The sequence below is a fragment of the Lissotriton vulgaris genome, chromosome 1_1 (assembly GCF_964263255.1).
Source record: "Lissotriton vulgaris chromosome 1_1, aLisVul1.2, whole genome shotgun sequence".
NCBI classification, from domain to species: Eukaryota; Metazoa; Chordata; class Amphibia; order Caudata; family Salamandridae; genus Lissotriton; species Lissotriton vulgaris.
In genome coordinates, this window is record NC_141685.1 from 2138871240 (window position 1) to 2138891282 (window position 20043).

Here is a 20043-nt window from a genome sequence, read left to right on the forward strand (position 1 = left end):
CTTATCGAAACTGTAGGAAGCTGGCTCTGTATGTACTATACCAAAGTGAGGTATGGTGTGCATAGAGTCCAATGGATCCCCACAGAGGTTGTATAGAGGCTCAAGTAGATAATACTAATGCTCTCTTTTGTGGTAGTGTGGGCGAGCAGTTAGGCTTATCAGAGGGCAGTGATAAGCAATTGTTGTACTCACACAACCAATAAGTGATACATACACTAAATGGCGAAATCCAAGACCAATGGTATGTAAAAATAATACCATTTGGTATATTTATTTTATAAAACCAAAGATACTTTGTTGCAAGTAAATACATTTTGCAATATCAATGCTTTTCAAAGTAAAAAGAGAACTCTGCATTTTTCAACAATACAATGTTATCCTATGGGAGGAAATACAATCAGCAATTGAGCATCAGGAAATCATCGGTTGATCTCCCCAACACCCAGGAGTTCTTGGTGCAGGGGTGTCATTTGGGGTCGGCAAACAGCTTACTGGTGCTGGTTGCGGATGGGGGCTCGTTGTGCCGAGACTGCAGGTGTAGTCTGGCAGAGATTAGCCAATGCTGGACTCTTGCTCAGAAATGCCAGGAACCTATACTGGACTGGTGGGCCACTAAAACTTGGGCCGTGGGCCTTGGGTGCAGAGGTAGACAGTTTTGCGGTTCCGCAAGCAGAGGTTTGGCCTTTAAACTTGTTTTTCTTTGGGACAGGTCCACAGGAGATCGGTAGTCTTTATGGAAGGTAGGCAGTCCTCCCAGGATTTTGGAGGTCACTGGTATGTAGGACGAGTCGTGGGAGCTGCAAAGTTCGTCGTCTACAGACAGACTGGTAGAGCTGGGTCCAAGTCAGTGTCTGGAGTTTCTTGTCATGCAGAAATCGGTTCTTCTTTGTCCTCTTCTTTGTAGGTCATCAGTAATCTGAGGATTAAGGTTCAGGGGCACCCTTAATACTAGTTTTAGGGCCTTACAGGGATCAAAAGGGAGTTGCCAATGGGTTACGTACCTACATCCTTTATAGAGCCACTCCCTCCGGGGAGGGGGCATATCCCTAACCCTATTGGCTAGAGTCCTCCAAAACAATATGGAGGATTCTGAAAGGAGGGGATCAATTCTGGTCAGAGCACCTTAGGGGGCACACCTCTCTTGCTTATTTATTTATCCGCCGACCTTGCAGCCAAAAATGGGGCTTCGTCAGTGGGACAGGTGTCTCCACTAGCTGGAGAGGCCCTGGTCAGCATTACAAAGGGTGGGAAGCCTTTGAGGCTTACTATCTTTCACCGTCCTGCTTGGCAGTAGGTGTGAAGCACCTCCACCCAGAGCCGGCTTTGTTTCTGACCCACAAGAGCAAAAGGCTCCCACCTCAGGGGGTCAGAACCAGGTCTGAAAGTAGCAAACTAGCAAGGACCAGTCAGGCACACACTAGCGAGCCAGTGGGATTTCAAGGGACACCTCTGAGATGCCCTCTGGATGCATTTCTTAATACATCCAACACTGGAATTATTATGGGTTTATTAACCTAAGATGTTTGGTACCAATCTTCTTGGAATTCAGTGAAGCCATCATGGAGCTGTGGAACTCGTAGTGACAAGCTCCCACCTCATGTACTCAGTATGGCTTCACTGTCACTTATAATGTCTAAGAATGGACTTAGGCACTATAGGGTCGTATCTGCTAATGAAGTTAAGCCTTCACATGAGTTACAGGGCACCCTGTCTTAGGGCGGTAAGGCCTGCTGTAGGGATGAATTGCCTAAGCCTCTTGCTGTGCTAAGATGCCTGGCACACAGAGATATGCAACAATACGACTCCTCACTTTTATCTTCACCAACACATGCAAGCTACAGTGGCAGTATGCCTATGTTTGGTGAGGGGTCTCTTAGAGTGGCACAATACATGCTGCAGCTCTGAGACCCTCTTTGGTCACAAGGCCCTTCGTACCAGTGGCATCTTTTACAAGGGACTTATATGTGCGCCAGAGATGTTACAATTCCAGAAACAATGGTACCGTTTTGGGAAAGAACACAGGCACTGGGAACCTGGTTAGCAGGTCTCCAGTGCACACTCAGTCAAAGATGCATCAAAATCAGGCAAAAAGTGAGGGGGTACTGCAACAGAAACCCCCTTTCCCACAGAACCTACTTCATTAGACTTATGATCTTCTGCACTGTGTGGGAGGGAGACTCTAGCAATTGCTGTGGACCTTGTTGCACATGCATGCTCTGTGATTAATTGTATTTTTTATTACTGCAAGTAAATACTGTTCTGTCACCAGCTGCGGTTATTTACAGCTGAACTTGTCGATATTTTGAAAATGTATTCCAAAGAGTCCATAAGTAATTAGGCTGCTTGTGTAGCAAGCGTTTACCTGTCTCCATCCATGAATGTGCTGCCTGTGGGCGATGGGGCTTATTTTGAGAAGCATAAATTGTATTTGCAAATGAGCAAGCTTACTTCGCACTGCTTCCTTGCAATATCTTGCTAATGCTTAATGTGTCACCTTCATTTTTCACTTCCTAAATCTTCTGCTTCTCACAGTCCCTTAAACACGATCCAACGATGTGCTAATCTAGGGAGCTGTTCTGGGAGTGGAGAATTGAGAAATTATTATAGTAATAATCCTACTCAAGATATGCACTGTATCAATAATTCTCAGGGAGACGCGTGCTACTTGAGAGGAAGGGTTCCCTAGGTGAATTAATCTGTCACAATTAAGTTCGGAACTGTTTCAAACTTTTTCTGTACATTTTGGTAACCTTGCGATATAGCAGTGCAGTTGAAAATTAGCAACATTCACGTATGTTTGAAAATTTCCCGAATTGAAAACAATTGGTAATATTCTTTTTTGGAGTGTAGATATTTGAGGGTACTGGCATTACCAGCTTTCCCTGTAATTCTTCTTCTTTATGTGTGGTTTCTGTGCACACCTTCTTGCTGTTTGTCCAACTGAGTGATGGGATATGTCCTGGTACGAGCACACCTCAATGCGAAATTTGGAACTGAACACCCTCAGGCAGTCTTTTTATAAGTGTTAGGAAATACTGCAATGGGATCTGATTAAATCAACCAATAAATCAAGGGCTGTCACATTATTAAGTCGCATCACTATCCTGCTGCAAAAAAGACATCGGACACATTCCCTCCACATCAGATCACAGCAAAACATAGTTGTGGTACATGCAAAACCATGCCTAACTGAACAAATCATACCGCAGCTTAAAAGTTAACAATTGGAAGTTTGTACCAAGAGAAATGTTATCTGGCACACTTTCTTGAATGGGTGATGTAATGGTCATCAGATGTACAGCCCCAAGGAATAGGGAAGAAGAAATCTAGCAATTTATGTGCCGACACCAAACAAGCGACAAGCTTTTGCAATTCAATAGGTCTCGCATTTGTGGGAGTTTAAGCTATTGGCATTGTAAATGAAAATGCCTTTTAATTTTCTGTTTTAATACATAAATGAAAGGCATTGTTATTTACAATGCCAATAGCTCAAACTCTCGTAAATGCGAGACTTACTTCATTTCAAAGAAGCACCCGCCATTGTGCTTGGAAAATGAAAGCGCGTATGGTGCGAAGAATGTTGCAGGAAAGCATGCATTGACTGCATTAGGAGAAACCCATTAAAGAAAATAGTGCTTACAGACTAAATAAGACATACTGTGTAAGAACATAAGTAAAAGGGCAAGTCCTCATGAGAGTTTACAAATGAAGACAAGGCGGTACTAAGGAGGGACTAACAAGCCTATTAACGAATTAGGAGCCAGCATTTACAAAAGACAATGACACAAGCCAATGAAAAATATGGGCGGAGCTTCAAGTCTATACTCGAGAACAGCATGCCTCACAGAGCAGCGCATGCATTGCCCAGGCTCAACCTAAAAAAAACAGGTTTATTGCTAAGCTACCAGATGGTGTGCTGAAATACACGCAATTCAGTTACATTCATATGACCTCTATGACTCCCAGGCGAATGCATTTAATAATTGGTAAGGAGGTTGCAGCTTGTCCGAGGTGTGATTTCTGAAATGTGTGGTTTTACCCCACAACAGTGATTCTTAACATTTTGATGTGTGTGTGCCCCCTCTTAATAATTACTGGAACCAAGGGACCCCCACAAATTCATTGTTGAAATCCGAGGACCCCCACTGAGTCATTACTGGAGTTCGAGTTCCTTCTCATTTTCAGACCGCTTAAACATTTTCAGTTGTATATTTTAGTTCTTTATTTATTTACACTTTATCAACCTCTTAATATTTCGTTTTCTAAGTAGTTGCGGAAGCTTTGAGTAGGCTTCTCAGTGTTGGTGAAGCGCCTTATAGCAGTGGCTGGAAAAGTGATGCAACTCAACCTATCGACAGATGGGAAGGGGATCTTGCAAAATGCGTTAGATCTGAGTCCTGACATTGCACACAAGGGAGGAGAGGTGTGCAGTGGAAACTGGGGGAACATTTGTGGGATTAACTTTTATTTAATCCTGATGTTACATCGGCTACGTAGGCTGACCAGACACATAACCCGGTCACAAATTCTGTGAAGGCTCTAGTTGCGGACTCTCCCCTTACATTATCAGTGGCTAAGTTTTTGTTTAGCCCCACATACACTAATCAAGCAGCAGAACCAAGTTGTGGGTGGTTCTTTTGAGGTGTAACCGATTTTAGAGATCCTACAGGACATACAGCATGATTGAAGCAATACAGTCTTACAATTTACAATGATACAGTTATGGATGATGTCATTGGATTAGCAGAAGAACAAGCACTTGTATGACACTGTTTATTTCTCAAATGCTTAAAAAGGTAGCCTCTTCACTGTAGGCTATGTGTGTCACTTTCTTTAGCTTTACTGTTGTAAAGCTAAAGAAAGTGACACGTATAGCCTACAGGAGGCTAGTATTAAAGATTCCTTATGAAGCAACCATTTCAGCAAGTCAAAGTATTGTCTCTTCGACTAGGAAACCAGTGCATATTGGGCAAGCTTGTAATTTGTTTATCGGTGGCAACATTTCCTAAAAGTGGAAGTGCATTTCATTTTAAAAATAGTCTTGGTCGATTTAATTAGGAACATTGGGAAATGGTTTATTAGCCGCTAGAAGAAGGAAGGGATTCGAAGGGAAGCTGAATGCAGGGCCACCATTATTTATTGGGTTACAGGCTCTCTATGAAATCTGCCAACAAGGCTGCCATTTTCTGCAAATTGCAAGGAAAAGTATGAACAATTGTACATTGGCCACTGGAACTGATTCAAGACTTATTTCACATAGGCTGTGATGCAATGTGCCAGATGATAAGAAGTTAAGATCACTTCTCACCTGTGGTCTAGAGGTGTGTCTACAGCTCTTTCCTAAATTTGAGCAGATTTGGGGCAGTCCTGGTGTATATAGCAATGTTCTTTGAGATCCTGTCCCTTCATATAATCCACTGTTCTGAAAAAGTTGAGGAAGATTTTGGGTCAAATATAGAGTTTTAAAAATTGACAAGAAAATGTCATTCTGAATTTGCAATGTAATTTGGATTGGATTTAACATCAACATTCATTCTTCATTTATTCATGGTTGTGGGACCTTAATCCACCCTGTAAGACATAATATAGTACAGTTTGTTTGCAAAATGTCTTTGTAAAAAGTAGGATTTATCGTGGCTTTTCAGATTTGTTGTGAATAAGAAAATGTTAATCTTTTGCATATAGAGAACACATATTTACCATTTTATTTTTCAGAAACAAAATGTCTCGTCAATCAAGACCAAACTATTTGCACTTTGTTGTCCATGACTTCCAAAATGGAGGAGAAGAAGAAGCTGGTCATCAGAACAGGCCTATTACATCCATTGCCCCTGTGAACACAGAACATCAAAGTGACATAAATACCAGGTATTTGCATTTTTATTAATTCTATTAAGCTTTATAATAATAATAGCATGTCATGTTGCATGCTTTTTTTTTATAGTAACCCATTCATATCCAAATATAACCTCTGCCGAGGGAGGCATTATAATTCTATCACCTTTACTATTTATTTAGAACAAGACCCTTTTGCCAGACTAGCCAACAAGCCCATCGTGGGGACAGGGCCTATCCTTGTCCTGTTCACTTTCGGTGTGCAGTAGCGAATGCTTATACTATACCTTCGCCATGATCCAAATTGAGTATCTATCCTCATGTTAATCACAAGGGGATATGTGTTTTAACCACTCTCTAGGTCAAGTTATGGTCATGAGAAATCTTAAGAGTAGCATACAGTTTTGGGGAACTTTGCCTTTGTCGGTAGCAGGTCGCGTGGCCCTGTTGAAAATGGTGACACTTCCACGGCTGCTTTATTATTTCCGTGCATTGCCAATATGGATACCTGGCACCTTTTTTCGGCAGCTCCGATCGGTGGTCGGCGGCTTCATATAGGGGAACGGGAGGTGAAGGGTAGCGCTGGACACATTGATGCGTCTGAGAGCGGAGGGGGGCTTGCAGTTCCTGGATTCGAGCTGTACTACCTGGCTGCACAGTTCCAGGGACTCACCCAAGCGGTGGCGCAGGAGTTTAGGGGGCCCGAACGAGAATTTGAACCAGATATACCTCGGCATGTGCTGTTGTTCGTTATATTCCAGCAAAAATTACATGTGGACTCGTTATCCATTGAGGAACGCACTCTGAGGCTTTGTTGGAAAAGATAACACAACAGAGTTGGGATGCAGCGCCCTTATGCCCCAGAGATACCTTTGGGTATGTGTAGGGCCTTTCCGCATGGTGGGGATTGGTCAGCCCCTGGGGACTGGGAGTCCCTTGGACTGCAGGTTGTGGGAGACCTATATGGAGATGGCGCTTTATTACCCTTTAGTGAACTGCAGGAGAGCTTTGGGCTCCCACGGGGGCACTATCTAATCCATACAGCCTTAATAGCTGCCATCCAAAAGTACTGGGGTAAGGGACTATCGGAACCACCGGTGAGTGCAGCATGCCAGTATGTGGTGATGGCGGCGGGCACTTATAAGGCCGTCACCTGCTTATATAAACGTATGTTTGAGGAGGGCTTGCCACCGCTGCAGAGTTTACGTGACCAATGGGTAACGGATATTGGTAAAGACATACCAGACTTGGCCTGGTTGCAAATAATTAAGAGGGCATGGAAGAGCACTAGAAATGCCAGATTCCAGTTAATTCATTATTTTATACTGCACAGGGCATACCTTACTCCGGCGAAGATAAACCAATACTTCCACGTAGACACAGCCCAATGTCCCCGGTGTAGGCTATTGGATGTGGGCCTTCTGCATATGTTATGGGATTGTCCGCAACTAGGCACATACTGGGAGGACATAATAGCATTACTATGTGGTATAACGGAGCGACAGATCACTCCAGACAAGGGACCCTGTCTATTGCATTGGTTTCCTCACACAAGCAAGACTAAGATAACAAGTAAATTCCTGGATTTGGGGTTGGTGCTTGCCAAAAGGGAGATTACGATCCACTGGAAGGCTGCGTGAGGGCCCAGTTTTACCAGATGGAAGGCTGCGCTACTTACTTGGGCGGGGAGTGAGAGCATAATTCGCCTGCAGCAGGCCCAAAGATCCCACAATGATAAGGCACTGGAGGCGGCCCGGGCATGGGAGGCCCTAGTCACAGAATTGAAAACCATGGATGCAGACTCTGGCTCGAAACCAAGCGAACATACTGGGGATGAAACCTTGTAATGTGACTGTACTAATGCAAGAATACGGAAACGTTTGAGTGTGTTTCCACCCCCCTCCTCATATAGTCATCCTTCTAGATACTGCTATATGTATGGTGCCACACATATTTCAATTTGTTCCAATTTATTATCGTGTTAGGTTGCCCTGTTATAATTGACACGCCGGTGAGAGTGGGTGGGTTGTGGGAGGGCTGAGGGATGGCGGGACAGTTTGGTCTATTCATAATGACTTTGCAGCACATGTATACCGTGCTTGCAGCAAGATGCTTTAGTACTATTATGTAATTATTGGCTGGTTAGTCGTTTGTTAATGATTGTGCTCATTTATTCTACTATCCTGCCCTGACTGTGTATGTACATGTCACATGTTTTTGACACTTTTTACACAAGGCTACGGCCAGATGTTGAGTGGCTGGTCAATATATATGTTGTTTGTGCAAGGAAAATAATAAACAGATTTAAAATTTTAAAAAAAATAAGTCAAGTTATGGTGGTCTTCCCTTTTACCATTGCAATGCCAGACGAGCAAATCTCCTTGAAGCCCTAGGGAGCTGTTGTGTCCATTCACCAGCTCAACTAGCAGTTCTCTCTAGATGTGAATATCTATGACAGCATCTGTACTAGCTCATATATCTTCAGAGGACTACTTAACTGGAGAGGATATCAACACCAGCTGCCGAAAATCAACATCTACCCCCGTAAACATATATACTGCTTATCAACAATTTGCACATACATATTTTCATGATCCTCTTATGAGTGCAATAGTTTTGATGACCTACAACACAATATAAATGTGTGCAAATCTACATATTTATTTATTTTAAATGCTGAGAAATTACCCATATGGCACCAAATGTGGTTTGCTGGTATCACGCATGACTCGGTTAATTGTAGGTGTACCATCATGAGAGATACCACCAGGAGACTGATTTGAGCAGAAAATATCTTTCAGAAAAACAATTATTGCAAGATGCACCCTCCCACTGGTGGAAATTACATGAAATCTTGTAATCTTAAATATAGCAAATTGTGCATAATACGAAATTCCCAAACTTTGCAAATTTTGCAGTTTTACTATGTGCAATTAAAGTTTAGCCCAGGTGTAAGCAACTGTTGCCTGTAATTTAGATAAACCTGCTTAGTTAGGTCAGATACACATGCTCAATAGTAGCTCATTAAGCCTACTTTTGTCACTTCTTCTCACTTTGAAAATGTTCAACCTACATCTAGTTGAAACTAGCCTTCCCACCACCTGCATATCTAATAGGATACTTTCGTTTTTAATGTCGTTTATGCGGTTATCACATTGAAACTCTGAGCCACTTACTGTGTGTCTGTGAATCAGTGAAATCAGAAAGAAGGAAGCTGCTGAGAACAGTTTTTAATGATTTAAATAGCTGCACCTCCAGACAGGCGGCGACAAGTTGGATGGGTGCCGCATCAAACATTTTAATATGTAGGGGGATAAAATGTATGATAGCGGTAGAAAGTTTACTTATAAAAGTGGGCAAAGACTGAAGGCTCGGTGACACAAAGGAACTAAGTAGAATTTTATGAACTGAAAAAGTTTTTTTAATGAAATGTGATTTATATGCTTTATGGTTTGTGAAAACCAAATAAAGTTATTTTTGACTGACTGACTGACAATAGGATACTTTCGGGGTGGATGGGACACAGTCATTGTCCTAAAAAAGGAAGAAAAAGCTAGCACAACTCAAAAATAAATGAAGGCTTCAAAGGCATTAATATTTTCCCTACTTTTCAGCTCTTCTAAATCGATAAGTCTGTTGTGTCCCAGCCCACGTTGGTCTGTTCACCTGCCTTGATCACATCAGTTCACAACCTCCTGAGCTACCTGAAGTACAATCACTGCAATCATTGTAATTTAAATAGAATGTATGTAGAGCAGTAAAACAAAGAAAACTTGGGAGTATTAACCTCCAAAGTAGACATGGCCAGCCCACAATTTGTAGTAAATGAGCTACAATTCCTGCTGACAATCATCACCAGGCAATTTTTGCCGATTGCCATTTGTACCTCAGCTCTCACTCTGTCTTGTTTGCCTCATCTGTAGAAGGCCTCAGATTAAACGTATTCTAGTAAATTCACCTTACTCCCACAATTCTGTCATATTTGGCCATAGATTATAATTGATGACAGAGATTTACCCTTGTTGCATAGAATATTGTTGGCATTTATGTTCAGCACTGTGTTATGTGCCTTTTACATCTCTACTTGTGACATACACATTCCTCTATCTCAGTTATACTTGGTATTTCCATTAGAAAAAACAATTCATCTGAATCAGATGCCTGTTTTTGGCATCACTATTACAGCCTCAGCATCCCTGTTTACTTGGAGGGCCACTAGAAACACCTGCACAGTTTATAGAACGTGAATGTACTTGGAATCATTCCATTCATGGGAGTAGCCTGTTGGCTGTGACTCTGGTCACTACCTTGAAAACATAGGTCTGAAGTCGATTTTAGCAACAAGATTAACACCTCATGGGTGGTGTGGGGGCACACCCTAAGACTTCCTTTTACATCTGCTATAACTATGGTGTCATATGGTCTACTTACCCCTTGTACTACTCTGTTGTCAGCCCATCAGGCACTGAAGTCTCACTCCGTGTGCAAGCCTTCTTGTTTGCATTAACCATCATCAATAAGCTAAGACGTCCTCTTGCCTCATCTTCACTCCATGGAATTGATAAAGACGTTTTTGTTGAATCTATACTTGAACACCTGTGGCATACAGAGATTTGTAGAATTTAGCAAATGCCACTATATTATCCCAATCCCTTGTAATATTATCAGACAGACTCCTATCCCCTGTATATTGGGTGTACTTTGCTCCATCTTCACCAGACACTCTCAGGTCTCGACAGACGCTTCAGACACCCTGTATCATCTGGATATCACATTTTTATCCAACTGAACTGGTTCTGTGCCTGATAACCTCATTGCACTCGTTCAAACGAACTCAAAATTCCCTTAAAGCACTTTACTTCCTGATCTTCACAATACCTTTTATGTTTGATCAGAGTCTGCTCAAGGGTCTTCAGGCTGCCCCAGGAGAGCAACACAATGGCGTCCTTGTCTGTACATTGATTTGGTTACGTTTTCGAAATAAACCAATTTTGACTAATTGATTTAATTTGTCTTACATCACCATGGTCTGTAAGACAAAGCATTCCATATTTTAAACCATTTTCTTTAGATTGTAGGAAGGCAATATAAGTTTGGGAAGATTTGGAATTCTTTGAGAAATTTGTACCAAATGACTGCTGTCAAAATGACTTGCCTTATACCTAAATTCCACACTTTAAATTTACATTTTCAAGGATACCTATTGAAAAGTTTTTATTTTATGTGTCCTGTTATTGTATATATGTTTTATAAGAAAAACTTTACTAAAGTACGTTTACAGCTTTATATTAAAAAAAGATGATTTGACATAGGGCATTTACTGTGCTTTGTTTTGTTCATTTCAGGTCTGCCATCCAGATTGCTCATCGTTTGGCAATCATAGGAGATGAGCTAAATCAAATTTACAGATGGAACTTTCAAAATCGGCTGGTCCGGTTTGCACGCACATCTTTGTGGCGGTACATTTAATTTCTATGTTACAAAATACTAAATACTGTCCTTTGCAATCTAGTGTGTTGATACAAATGGTGTGAAATACTCTCCATAAGATACTATGCCCTTTGTGATCCAGCTTGCTTAATACACATTTGCATTCATGTAATGTGGAGTCATGATTGCTATCTCTTCCCAAATCACGGAAAATATGTTTATTTAAAATTAATTTCTGTTTTTAATCCTTATGGTCAAGATCAGAACATTTGAGACCTACCCTGATTTACACACTATTGATTTAAATTAGTGATTGCCCCTAGGGAGGCAGTCTCCGAGCTGTATCAATCGTGCAGTCCTGCCCCCATAATCTGAAACCCCCCAGAAACCCTTGAACACTCAGGCAGGGTATCCTCCCTCTACAACTCGAATGATTTTGAAGGGGAGAATTCCCCCCACCTCCCTATAGAAAGTAAAGGGCTGCTTGAAACAATATTCCTTCCAAATGTTGATTCTTCATGATGTATAGTTACTCTATTTTCCCACCTGGAATAATGATGGTGAATTCCAAACTAGAACTGCATTACATTGTAAACAACCTGAGATCCTTTAATTGGCATTTGAGAACCACATATTTTAGGAAAGATTTGTAAACGTCACAGTAAGACCTGGACTTTTCGGTGCAATATGCTCATTCAAGAAATCACTGGCCTCTCAACTCTGTTGACATGTGTTGATGTGACTTGCATTGTGCATTGAGGAGCATCTTGTAGCAGAGAAGCATAGCTTTTCTCTGGACCGTATAAGCCACCCCATTACTTTAAACCAAACTTTACTTGCAATGGTCTGACTGAGAAGTCTCCCATCCACCAGCATTCTCCACTGTTGAAGCGATCCAAATGACAAATATCTAAAAGGACTTAAGAAATAGAGAGGAGGCCCTTCACATTAAGGGAACAGTATATACAGTAAATATATAAATAAAGACAGTGTAGTGGTTTGATTGGTTGCCCATACCCAATAGGTTATATTCTTGGTTCCAATGGAAGTTTTTATTTTCTATTAATTATCTAAAAGGACACACATATTTCCTATTTTCACATCCTCTGCCCTGAATTTAAAGCAGAGAAGCACCTCCACCTGTTCCGCTCCAGTCTCCTCAGATAAAACTTGACCAAGCCGACACTGCTATGTAGCAGCTTCTGTCCTCTGTTACTCTCAAGCAGGTCAGCCAGAGCCCTCAGTGTTGTGACCAACCTTGCAACCCCATCAATGAAAAGAATAGAATCACCTCTCTGTGAAATGGAAGGTCTATGAGCCACGGTGAGTCAAGGAAAACCTATAGTACTGCAGTGAGGTTAAAGTGATAATAAAAATGTACTAGTTTACAAGAACTAAAATGTGATATAAGTCTAATTATTGCCTGTAGAGAACTTTTTATCTTTCACTATTGATCTTGGTCACCTAGTAAATACTGGTATTTATTGCAAAGATTGTTGTTATATATCATAATACCCGTCACATAAAGAAGGGTCCGACAAGCCTTTGTGAACGATTCATCTTACATGAGCAGAAGTGCCATGCAGGGCCGACTCTAGGGCGGTGCGACCAGTGTGACTGCACTGGGCGCTGGCTTCGGGTGGGAGCGCCCTGTTTGCAAGCTTATCATGGTTTTAAAAGCACCTGCTGCTACCTTCCTTGCCTCCTGCTATTTTCAGGCAGCAATAGAAATGTCAAGATAACTACAATGATGAATGCTGGAGAGAGATCAGAGTTTTGTTTAGTGGAAGTTTTGACTCATTGTAAGGTAGCACAGAGGGTCAATTTGCCTGCTGCAGAGAATGTGTACCAAGCAGATCACACAGTGATAATGTAAACAAGTCAGTGGATTACTGTTTTTTTAGAGAGATCCTTTTGTTACTTGCAGTTTATAAGTTAAAATTCTAACATAGAACTGTGAGCTATTATCTGTCATCAAGGAGCTACATGCACTGCATGGTATAGATTAGAGCGTTAGGAATTTTCCTGTCTTTTATTGTCTTAGTATTGCAAATAGGGGCTCATTTGGGTAGAAATCAATTCTTATTATTAAAGGTAACCTCCAACCATGGTGTTACGGTTTAAAATCTGAGTTTGTGCTTCTCCAGACCAAGCACTATTAAACTATACTGCCTAACAGTATGATTGACACCTTGAATTCCTCTGTCTTATGTAACATTTCCCATATACTGATTTACACATGCATGATTCATTGTCTCTGTGTAATGTGTGTGTGATGTAAAGTGCTCTGACACACTACGCAGTCATGAGGGGCGCTATAAAACTAATTAAATGCATCTGAGAGAGAGTGGGTATGGAGACTTGAGGGACACTGTTAAATGGTGGTAGTGAGGGAATTCGTGTCGGAGGTGGTCATTGGGAGCGCCAAGAAAAATTGCGGCACCGGGCACCACCAGTGCTATAGCTGGCCCTGGTACCATGTCTTTATGGTACAGGCTGCAGAGCAACACTATCTCTGACTGAAATCAACAGATGTGTTTGGTGGGGCATATTACGAAGGAATTCAAGAGAAAATACCCATTCCCTGTCCCGTGGAACAAAGACCCTGTGAGTTTGTGGTAATGAAATTCCAAGCGTAGGGGTGATAAAGTAGATGTAGCTGAGTAGCGTCTTTGTAAGTTATTTATTAAGTCCATAACGTCAGTGGTAGCAGCCCCCCTAGGAGCACCTCCCATCCCTGTACAAATTCCTGAGCAATTCAAGAATGTGAAATTAGGTGTAAACACTGTATCTGAGGCCACATTCAGACACTGAGGGCCTCACTTATGAGGCCCTACCGGCACTATTGCGTCACCGGAACATCACATTTTTGATGTTCCGGTGGCGCAATGTGCCTCTGCCATATTTATACGGCCACGTTACGTGGCTTTTCATGGGCTTATAAATATGTGCCCCTTTCACGCAGAAAACTGAGTGAAACGGGTGTTCCATGGGTGTTGCAAGGGGCGTTTCCAGCAACATCCATGCTTTTTTACACTGCACCAGATTTACGAGCATTTTGCAGCACACAATGAAAGAAGAAAAAGCCTCTTGTGATTGTCTTTGTTCAGGAAGGTTTCCCTTCCTGCACAAAAATAATCATCCCGCAACGCAGGCACCCTTCCGGTGAAAAGGTGTCTTCGTTGGCGCACGCCAGCCCATTGTGCGCAGGCGCAGGGGAAAAGGACAGGAATGAGCCGTATCTAATAGATACAGTGCATTCTTGCCCTTTTCTTTTGCCGTAGGGCAGCACAGCAGCAAGGTCTGCTGCACTGCCCTGCGGCAAAAAAACACATTAATGAGTGTGTGAGTAATGCAGGCCATTGTTCTGTATATACTCTGCCCTAGGAGGAAGTGTCCTCCTGTACTGGCATGAAGGAACAATGGGATAAACCCTGAGCATGATCAACTTGTGAATGCTTATATGAGGTTCTTCAACAGGGTTGGATTGGGATCTAAAATCGTCCCGGGCACACCAAAAAAAAGTGGCCCGCATTTGCATAATGCCTTTCCGCAAAACACTGCTTCCGCTAAAAGAAAGGGGGTGGAGGGCATGTTCTATTAACTTCACTTAGAAAAAAAATGCACAGATTAGTTCACACTGCTGAGCCAAACATAAATGCAAGTGAGACCACTTCTGCTCAGGCCCCATGCCCCCACTCACTCAATATGCATGCAATAATGGGCCGGCCCGTGAGAGACAGGGAGTGATACCTTCGCCCATCTGCCTTTAGAATGGCCACTCAGGCACCCACTGGGCCGCAGGCAGCATCCTAACAGTACAGACAGCCACCAGGCTGCCCAAAAAAGCAGCTCACAGCTGGAACTCAGCTACCGGCCCTTCGGCTGTTTCCCAAGTGCCCGCATTACCAATCCGCCCCTGTTCTTCAACATCCGACGCTAATATACTTTTACATTAAAGCACTAATCACCCTGCTCTCCTCTTTGTATTACTAATTGTCCTTTCTTCAGTTGTATTAGATTGCTCTTACAGAAAAAAACTCTGGTGCACTCATTTGGTGATCTATATGAATCTCTTTTTATGTTTGCATCTGCACAATAACATAAAAAATGCCATTATTTTATAGGATGGCGGCCAGTGTTTGCCAGCTACGTGTTTCGGGTATTTTGAAAAGTGTTATGAAATGGTTTACGCGACTTGTGAAGAACAATTCAAGTCAGAGGATTGTGGCCTATGGAGGAGACTGGGTATGTTCATATGCTCTGTTCCAGCTTTGATTGTATTTGCTAGTTCTTTCTGGTGGGTGTGTAGCAAGCATGTAGCCAAGAAACTTGTTGCTGACCTCCTCTACTGTGACCCCAATGTTTAGATCTGCCAAACCCCAACCATGATCTTTGTTAGTGCACCTCAACTCAAGGACAGCTGTGCAGGAATTTATGCAGGTCCATGGTTAATAGGAATGAAAATCTTTCTTTTCAATTATTGTTGTTTTGGAAGATTTCCCCAGTAGTAGCAGTTCCTTATTTTCGTATATTTTGGGAAATGTGAGGTGTGTTTTATATAGGACCAAAGTCACATTGTTAACATTTGTCCTACACTTCTCCACCCTCCCTCTGTCAGAGACAGAATCCTTTGGCCCACTTTAGTAAAGACAATTTACTATATGTTCGTGCCACATCCTGCGGTCTGCTGAATGAACGAGAAGGAAGCAGGTAACCAAGTTTACATATGGGCAATGAACTAAAACCTTGCTCCACAGATTCACAAACGATTACTTCGACCTGCTTGCAGATACTTAGATAGTGCCTGCTTTACACACCCTGTAAAAGCGTTGACCCTTCTTGCTCATGTGAACAATTTAAAAACATCCCCACCAAAACAACTGAAAAAATGTGGAAGTTCAGAGGGGCACAGGTTGCATTCAATTACAATGTTTTCCTGGTATGTAATGGAAATATGTTTTAATCCAGACATGTCTTAACAGACATTTTGAAAATGCGATTATAGTCAGCCATTTCCGTTCACTCTCCAGCCAATATGGGAGTTGTGCACGTGGAACAATCTGAGCAAAAATAAGAATATGTGGGGTTAGTAGTAGGATTGATAGTATACCGGTACTTAGACATAGACAGGCTCCTATGTCCAAATAATGTGTGCTGGTGATGTGGGTTCGAGCAGACAAAACATCGTCTCCCTCCAGGGCACCCACATTCTATAAGGAGGCTGACATAGATTAACCGGAACCCGTCCTAAAAACGGAGCACAAAACATTATACTCTGAAGAAATGACTAACCTGTAGTCTTGATTGCAACAGCCTTGGTTTCACTGTGATACTTGTGTTATGCTGATACTGTAAAGTTCAGAATTTAATAGGTATGATTAATTGCACCTATTATGCTGATTCCCCAGTGAAATGGAGAATAACAGGCAGATCTTGGTGTTTTATGCCCAACAATCCACATACTCCATCAATACCAACAGGACAAAGCATAAAACAAGGTTGTGTTCTTGCTCCAACATTGTGCAATCTCCTTGTTTCTGATCTGAGCAAAGCTTTGGATGAGGCGTAGTCATACCCGCTTAAACTGGGACAACAACTGCTGAGATCCCATGGAGACGAAATAGTCCTCATGAATTTAACTCTATTGGCCTTCTCAACTTGCTTAACACATTGGCTCTTTACTGTGCAACAAACGGAATGACTGTTAATTTAGACAAAACTTTAATAGTCATCTTCGGAAATGGCCGCAAAAAGAAGGGCAATTGGACCTGGGAGACAGTCTAGTAGAAAAGAGTCCCAGCTACAAATATCTTGGGGAGTGGCTTCACAAGCGCCACTCTCCCAGGCTTCATCTAAACACACTAAAGCCTCGCCTCACTCATCACCGCTTTTCAAAAATTTCACTGTAAGTTCCCCACGCCAACTTGGAAACCAATTCTGGCAGCAATTAAAGCAAAACTGATCGCAATGCTATCCTACTGATCAGTAGCCTTCCCGGGAATGCTAATCCTATTTCTGAATCATGCCCAAAGTAAAGCCTTCTGCCTGATATTCCATCTACCACAGCACACATCACCTGTACACATTTGTTTAGAGTTTTGGTTTCAAGAGCTAGGGCTAGCACAGCAAAGCGCCCTCCTCAAGCATCTGTCATCCTTAAGAAGCCCCCGCCCCCCCCCCCCCCACACACACAAGATAAGCAACGCTTCCATAAGCGTAAACACTCGTGGCTATGTATCAACACATATAAATCGCCAACGCTGCAGAGGTGTCCTTTTGAAATCATCAAAGGCTTTTGTAAATCCAGATGTTTTGTGCTAAGATTCGGCCTTGCACCGGCAGTGGGTGCACGGCCACCAGGAGCCCCAGAGAAGAGTTTGCGTCATGCTGGCTTTGTCAGGGGCCGTAAGAATCTTTTCTGCACATACTGTGCATATGCCACACCCTGCACCCTGCACGCAGAAAGCTTCCACGTAAACCTTTTAAAGCTAACAGAGTAAGAGCCTGCCGTCAAGCCTTGCTTTGCTGCTTACAAGGCCGGAGTCCCCGAAGCACAGCCTGCCTGGCAAAATGGATGATCATTGTGGAGCAGCTATTCAGAGTAGCCGCACAGCCAATCTGAGGGAATATTTCCCAAAGGCTTCCCCTCTTTCATTTGCACTTTCCAGGCACCGGCACTTTACCTGGTGTATGTCTGGCGCAATTAAGGACAATTACTGTAGAGTCACCTTGTTTGCGATTGTACCTTTTAGCAGTTTTTTATGCAGGAAATATCCGCCCCCATTTTTCACCTCCTTTTGATAGCATCAAGGACAATTATTGAGGGGGCCCGGTGTCAAGCTTGCGCTTTTGTACTTCTTACAAGGCATTCTTTTACCATCATGCAGTGGTTTCAGTTTACTACCTCATGATTGATAAATAAATACACATACTCCGGTACTTACCAAGCCTTTTCACCCGGTGAGTAGTCAACATGTTTGACCTGCTGATGATTACCTGGGAAAAACTGTGAGGCTGTAGACCTTTCGGACACACTCGTAATCGCGATACCCTTACAGTGTCACCCGGAGAGGAGCCCCAAGTGTCTTTGCAATTATTAGAACTGTGAGGGCTTGATTTGATTCTACAGTCTTTCCCCCGGCTGGCAAGTCCTCAATGAAAAGGGATTTGGAGGGAGGTCGTCATAGCTTTACAGTCCGGTAATAAACTCCGGTTAGGTCTGGAGTTGTGCTCGCTGTTACAAAGGAGCTGTAGTTTCCTGCCCAACACGGTAAATCTTCTCTTTTCCCCCTACTTGCATTCTGCAGCTTTTGCTCAATTCATTTACTTCCTTTCTACATTGTCTCCTTGATGGTGAGCAGGCTGGGCCCAAGCTAAGAGAGTCCATTCTATTTATTAAAACTCGTATGTAGTGTTGAAGATAGCATGTTAGCGCATGTTGGTTTAATTTAAAACCTGGGGATGACATTTTTGGCTGTTTTCACACTTTAATCTATGAAGTTGCTCGAGGTTATGTTTTCCAGTGTGGAAGAAAAACTAGACCAATGTAGGAGCTCTGCTCTATCTAAACAACAACTATGCTTGTGATTTAAGACTGCAGAATATGTGGAATTTAAGAAGGCTATTTCCTCTCTATGTAAGAACTAATATCGCAAATATAATTTTATTGAACAATGAAGGATTTGAATAACTGAATACTATTGTATGTATGTAAGTATGCATATTGTATTGGTATAGCGCTAACCTAACCAAGAGGCAGAAATGAGCTGTACATAGCTATATAGTCTGGAAAAAAATGAAAACAGCTATAATATCTTAGGCAATCTAGACCCTGGGCCAACTTTAGTTTGCTATGTTGTTATTTCAGCTTATAATGCGCACGAATCACTTCGGGAGGGGTATTTCGGCGCAGCATTGAACTCAGGCAAGGAAAGCAACACCGGTTCAGAAACAGCTCAGTCTTAATAAGTTTTCAGAATTTGAAGTTATCTATGCATTTCCGTAAGCGTATGGGTAGTTTGTTCCAGTACCAGGGGGCCAATTTGGAAAAAGATCTACCTCCCGAACGGGATTTCCTGATTCGAGGAATAGTGAGAAAGGATTTGTCTGTGGATCTTAAGACTGTCTGGCTGGTGAAGTGTAAGCTTTGCAGCAAGATAACTAGGTCCTATGCCATTCAGCGATGTATGTCTGGTACTGCAGATTTTGAAAATTATTCTTTTACACACCGGGAGCCAGTGACGCGAGCATAAAAGGGGTGTAGAAATCGCCCAGGAAGAGAGATTTTGGATGAGGCGACCCTCTACATTTTGGACCACTTGAAGTTTCGTGAGTAGCGTCTCACTGGTAGCGGCCAAGTAGGGCCATACAATATTCCAGGCGGCTGATAACCAATGCTTGGACCAAAGTTTTACACACAGAAAGTGGAAGTAAAGGAAAGACTCTTCACTGCAGACGCATCATATGAAAGCAGGTGCCAGTGGTAGTCGCTACCTGATCTTCCATGGTCAGCGTCTGATCTAAGCAGACACCAAGGTTTTTTATTGTCACTTTAGGGGTAGGTGCTGCGACTCGTTCCGAAAGCCACCAGTCAGGAGACCAGAACAGTTGGGTTCTGCCAAAAAGCATGATCTCTGTTTTGCTGGAATTCAGCTGGAGAAAATCATCAGTCATCCAAGAAGAGATGGCTTTCATTCCGGCTGCAAAACGTGCTTTCATATTATGAAGGTCTTTATTAAAAGAGCTTCATCAGCATATGAAAGATGTTTGAAATCA

The 20043-nt window shown here is 42.4% G+C and overlaps 1 protein-coding gene across 1 annotated transcript in view; it reads left to right on the forward strand.

The window, feature by feature from the left end:
• LOC147751723 (uncharacterized) overlaps positions 1-20043 on the forward strand; it is a 120117-nt gene that overhangs the window by 79788 nt on the left and 20286 nt on the right. The window contains exons 3-5 of the mRNA XM_086922212.1: positions 5716-5868; positions 11181-11294; positions 15393-15513. Of these exons, the coding sequence (XP_086778338.1) occupies positions 5723-5868; positions 11181-11294; positions 15393-15513 (381 nt within the window). The 5' untranslated portion in view covers positions 5716-5722. The remainder of the gene's footprint in view (positions 1-5715; positions 5869-11180; positions 11295-15392; positions 15514-20043) is intronic.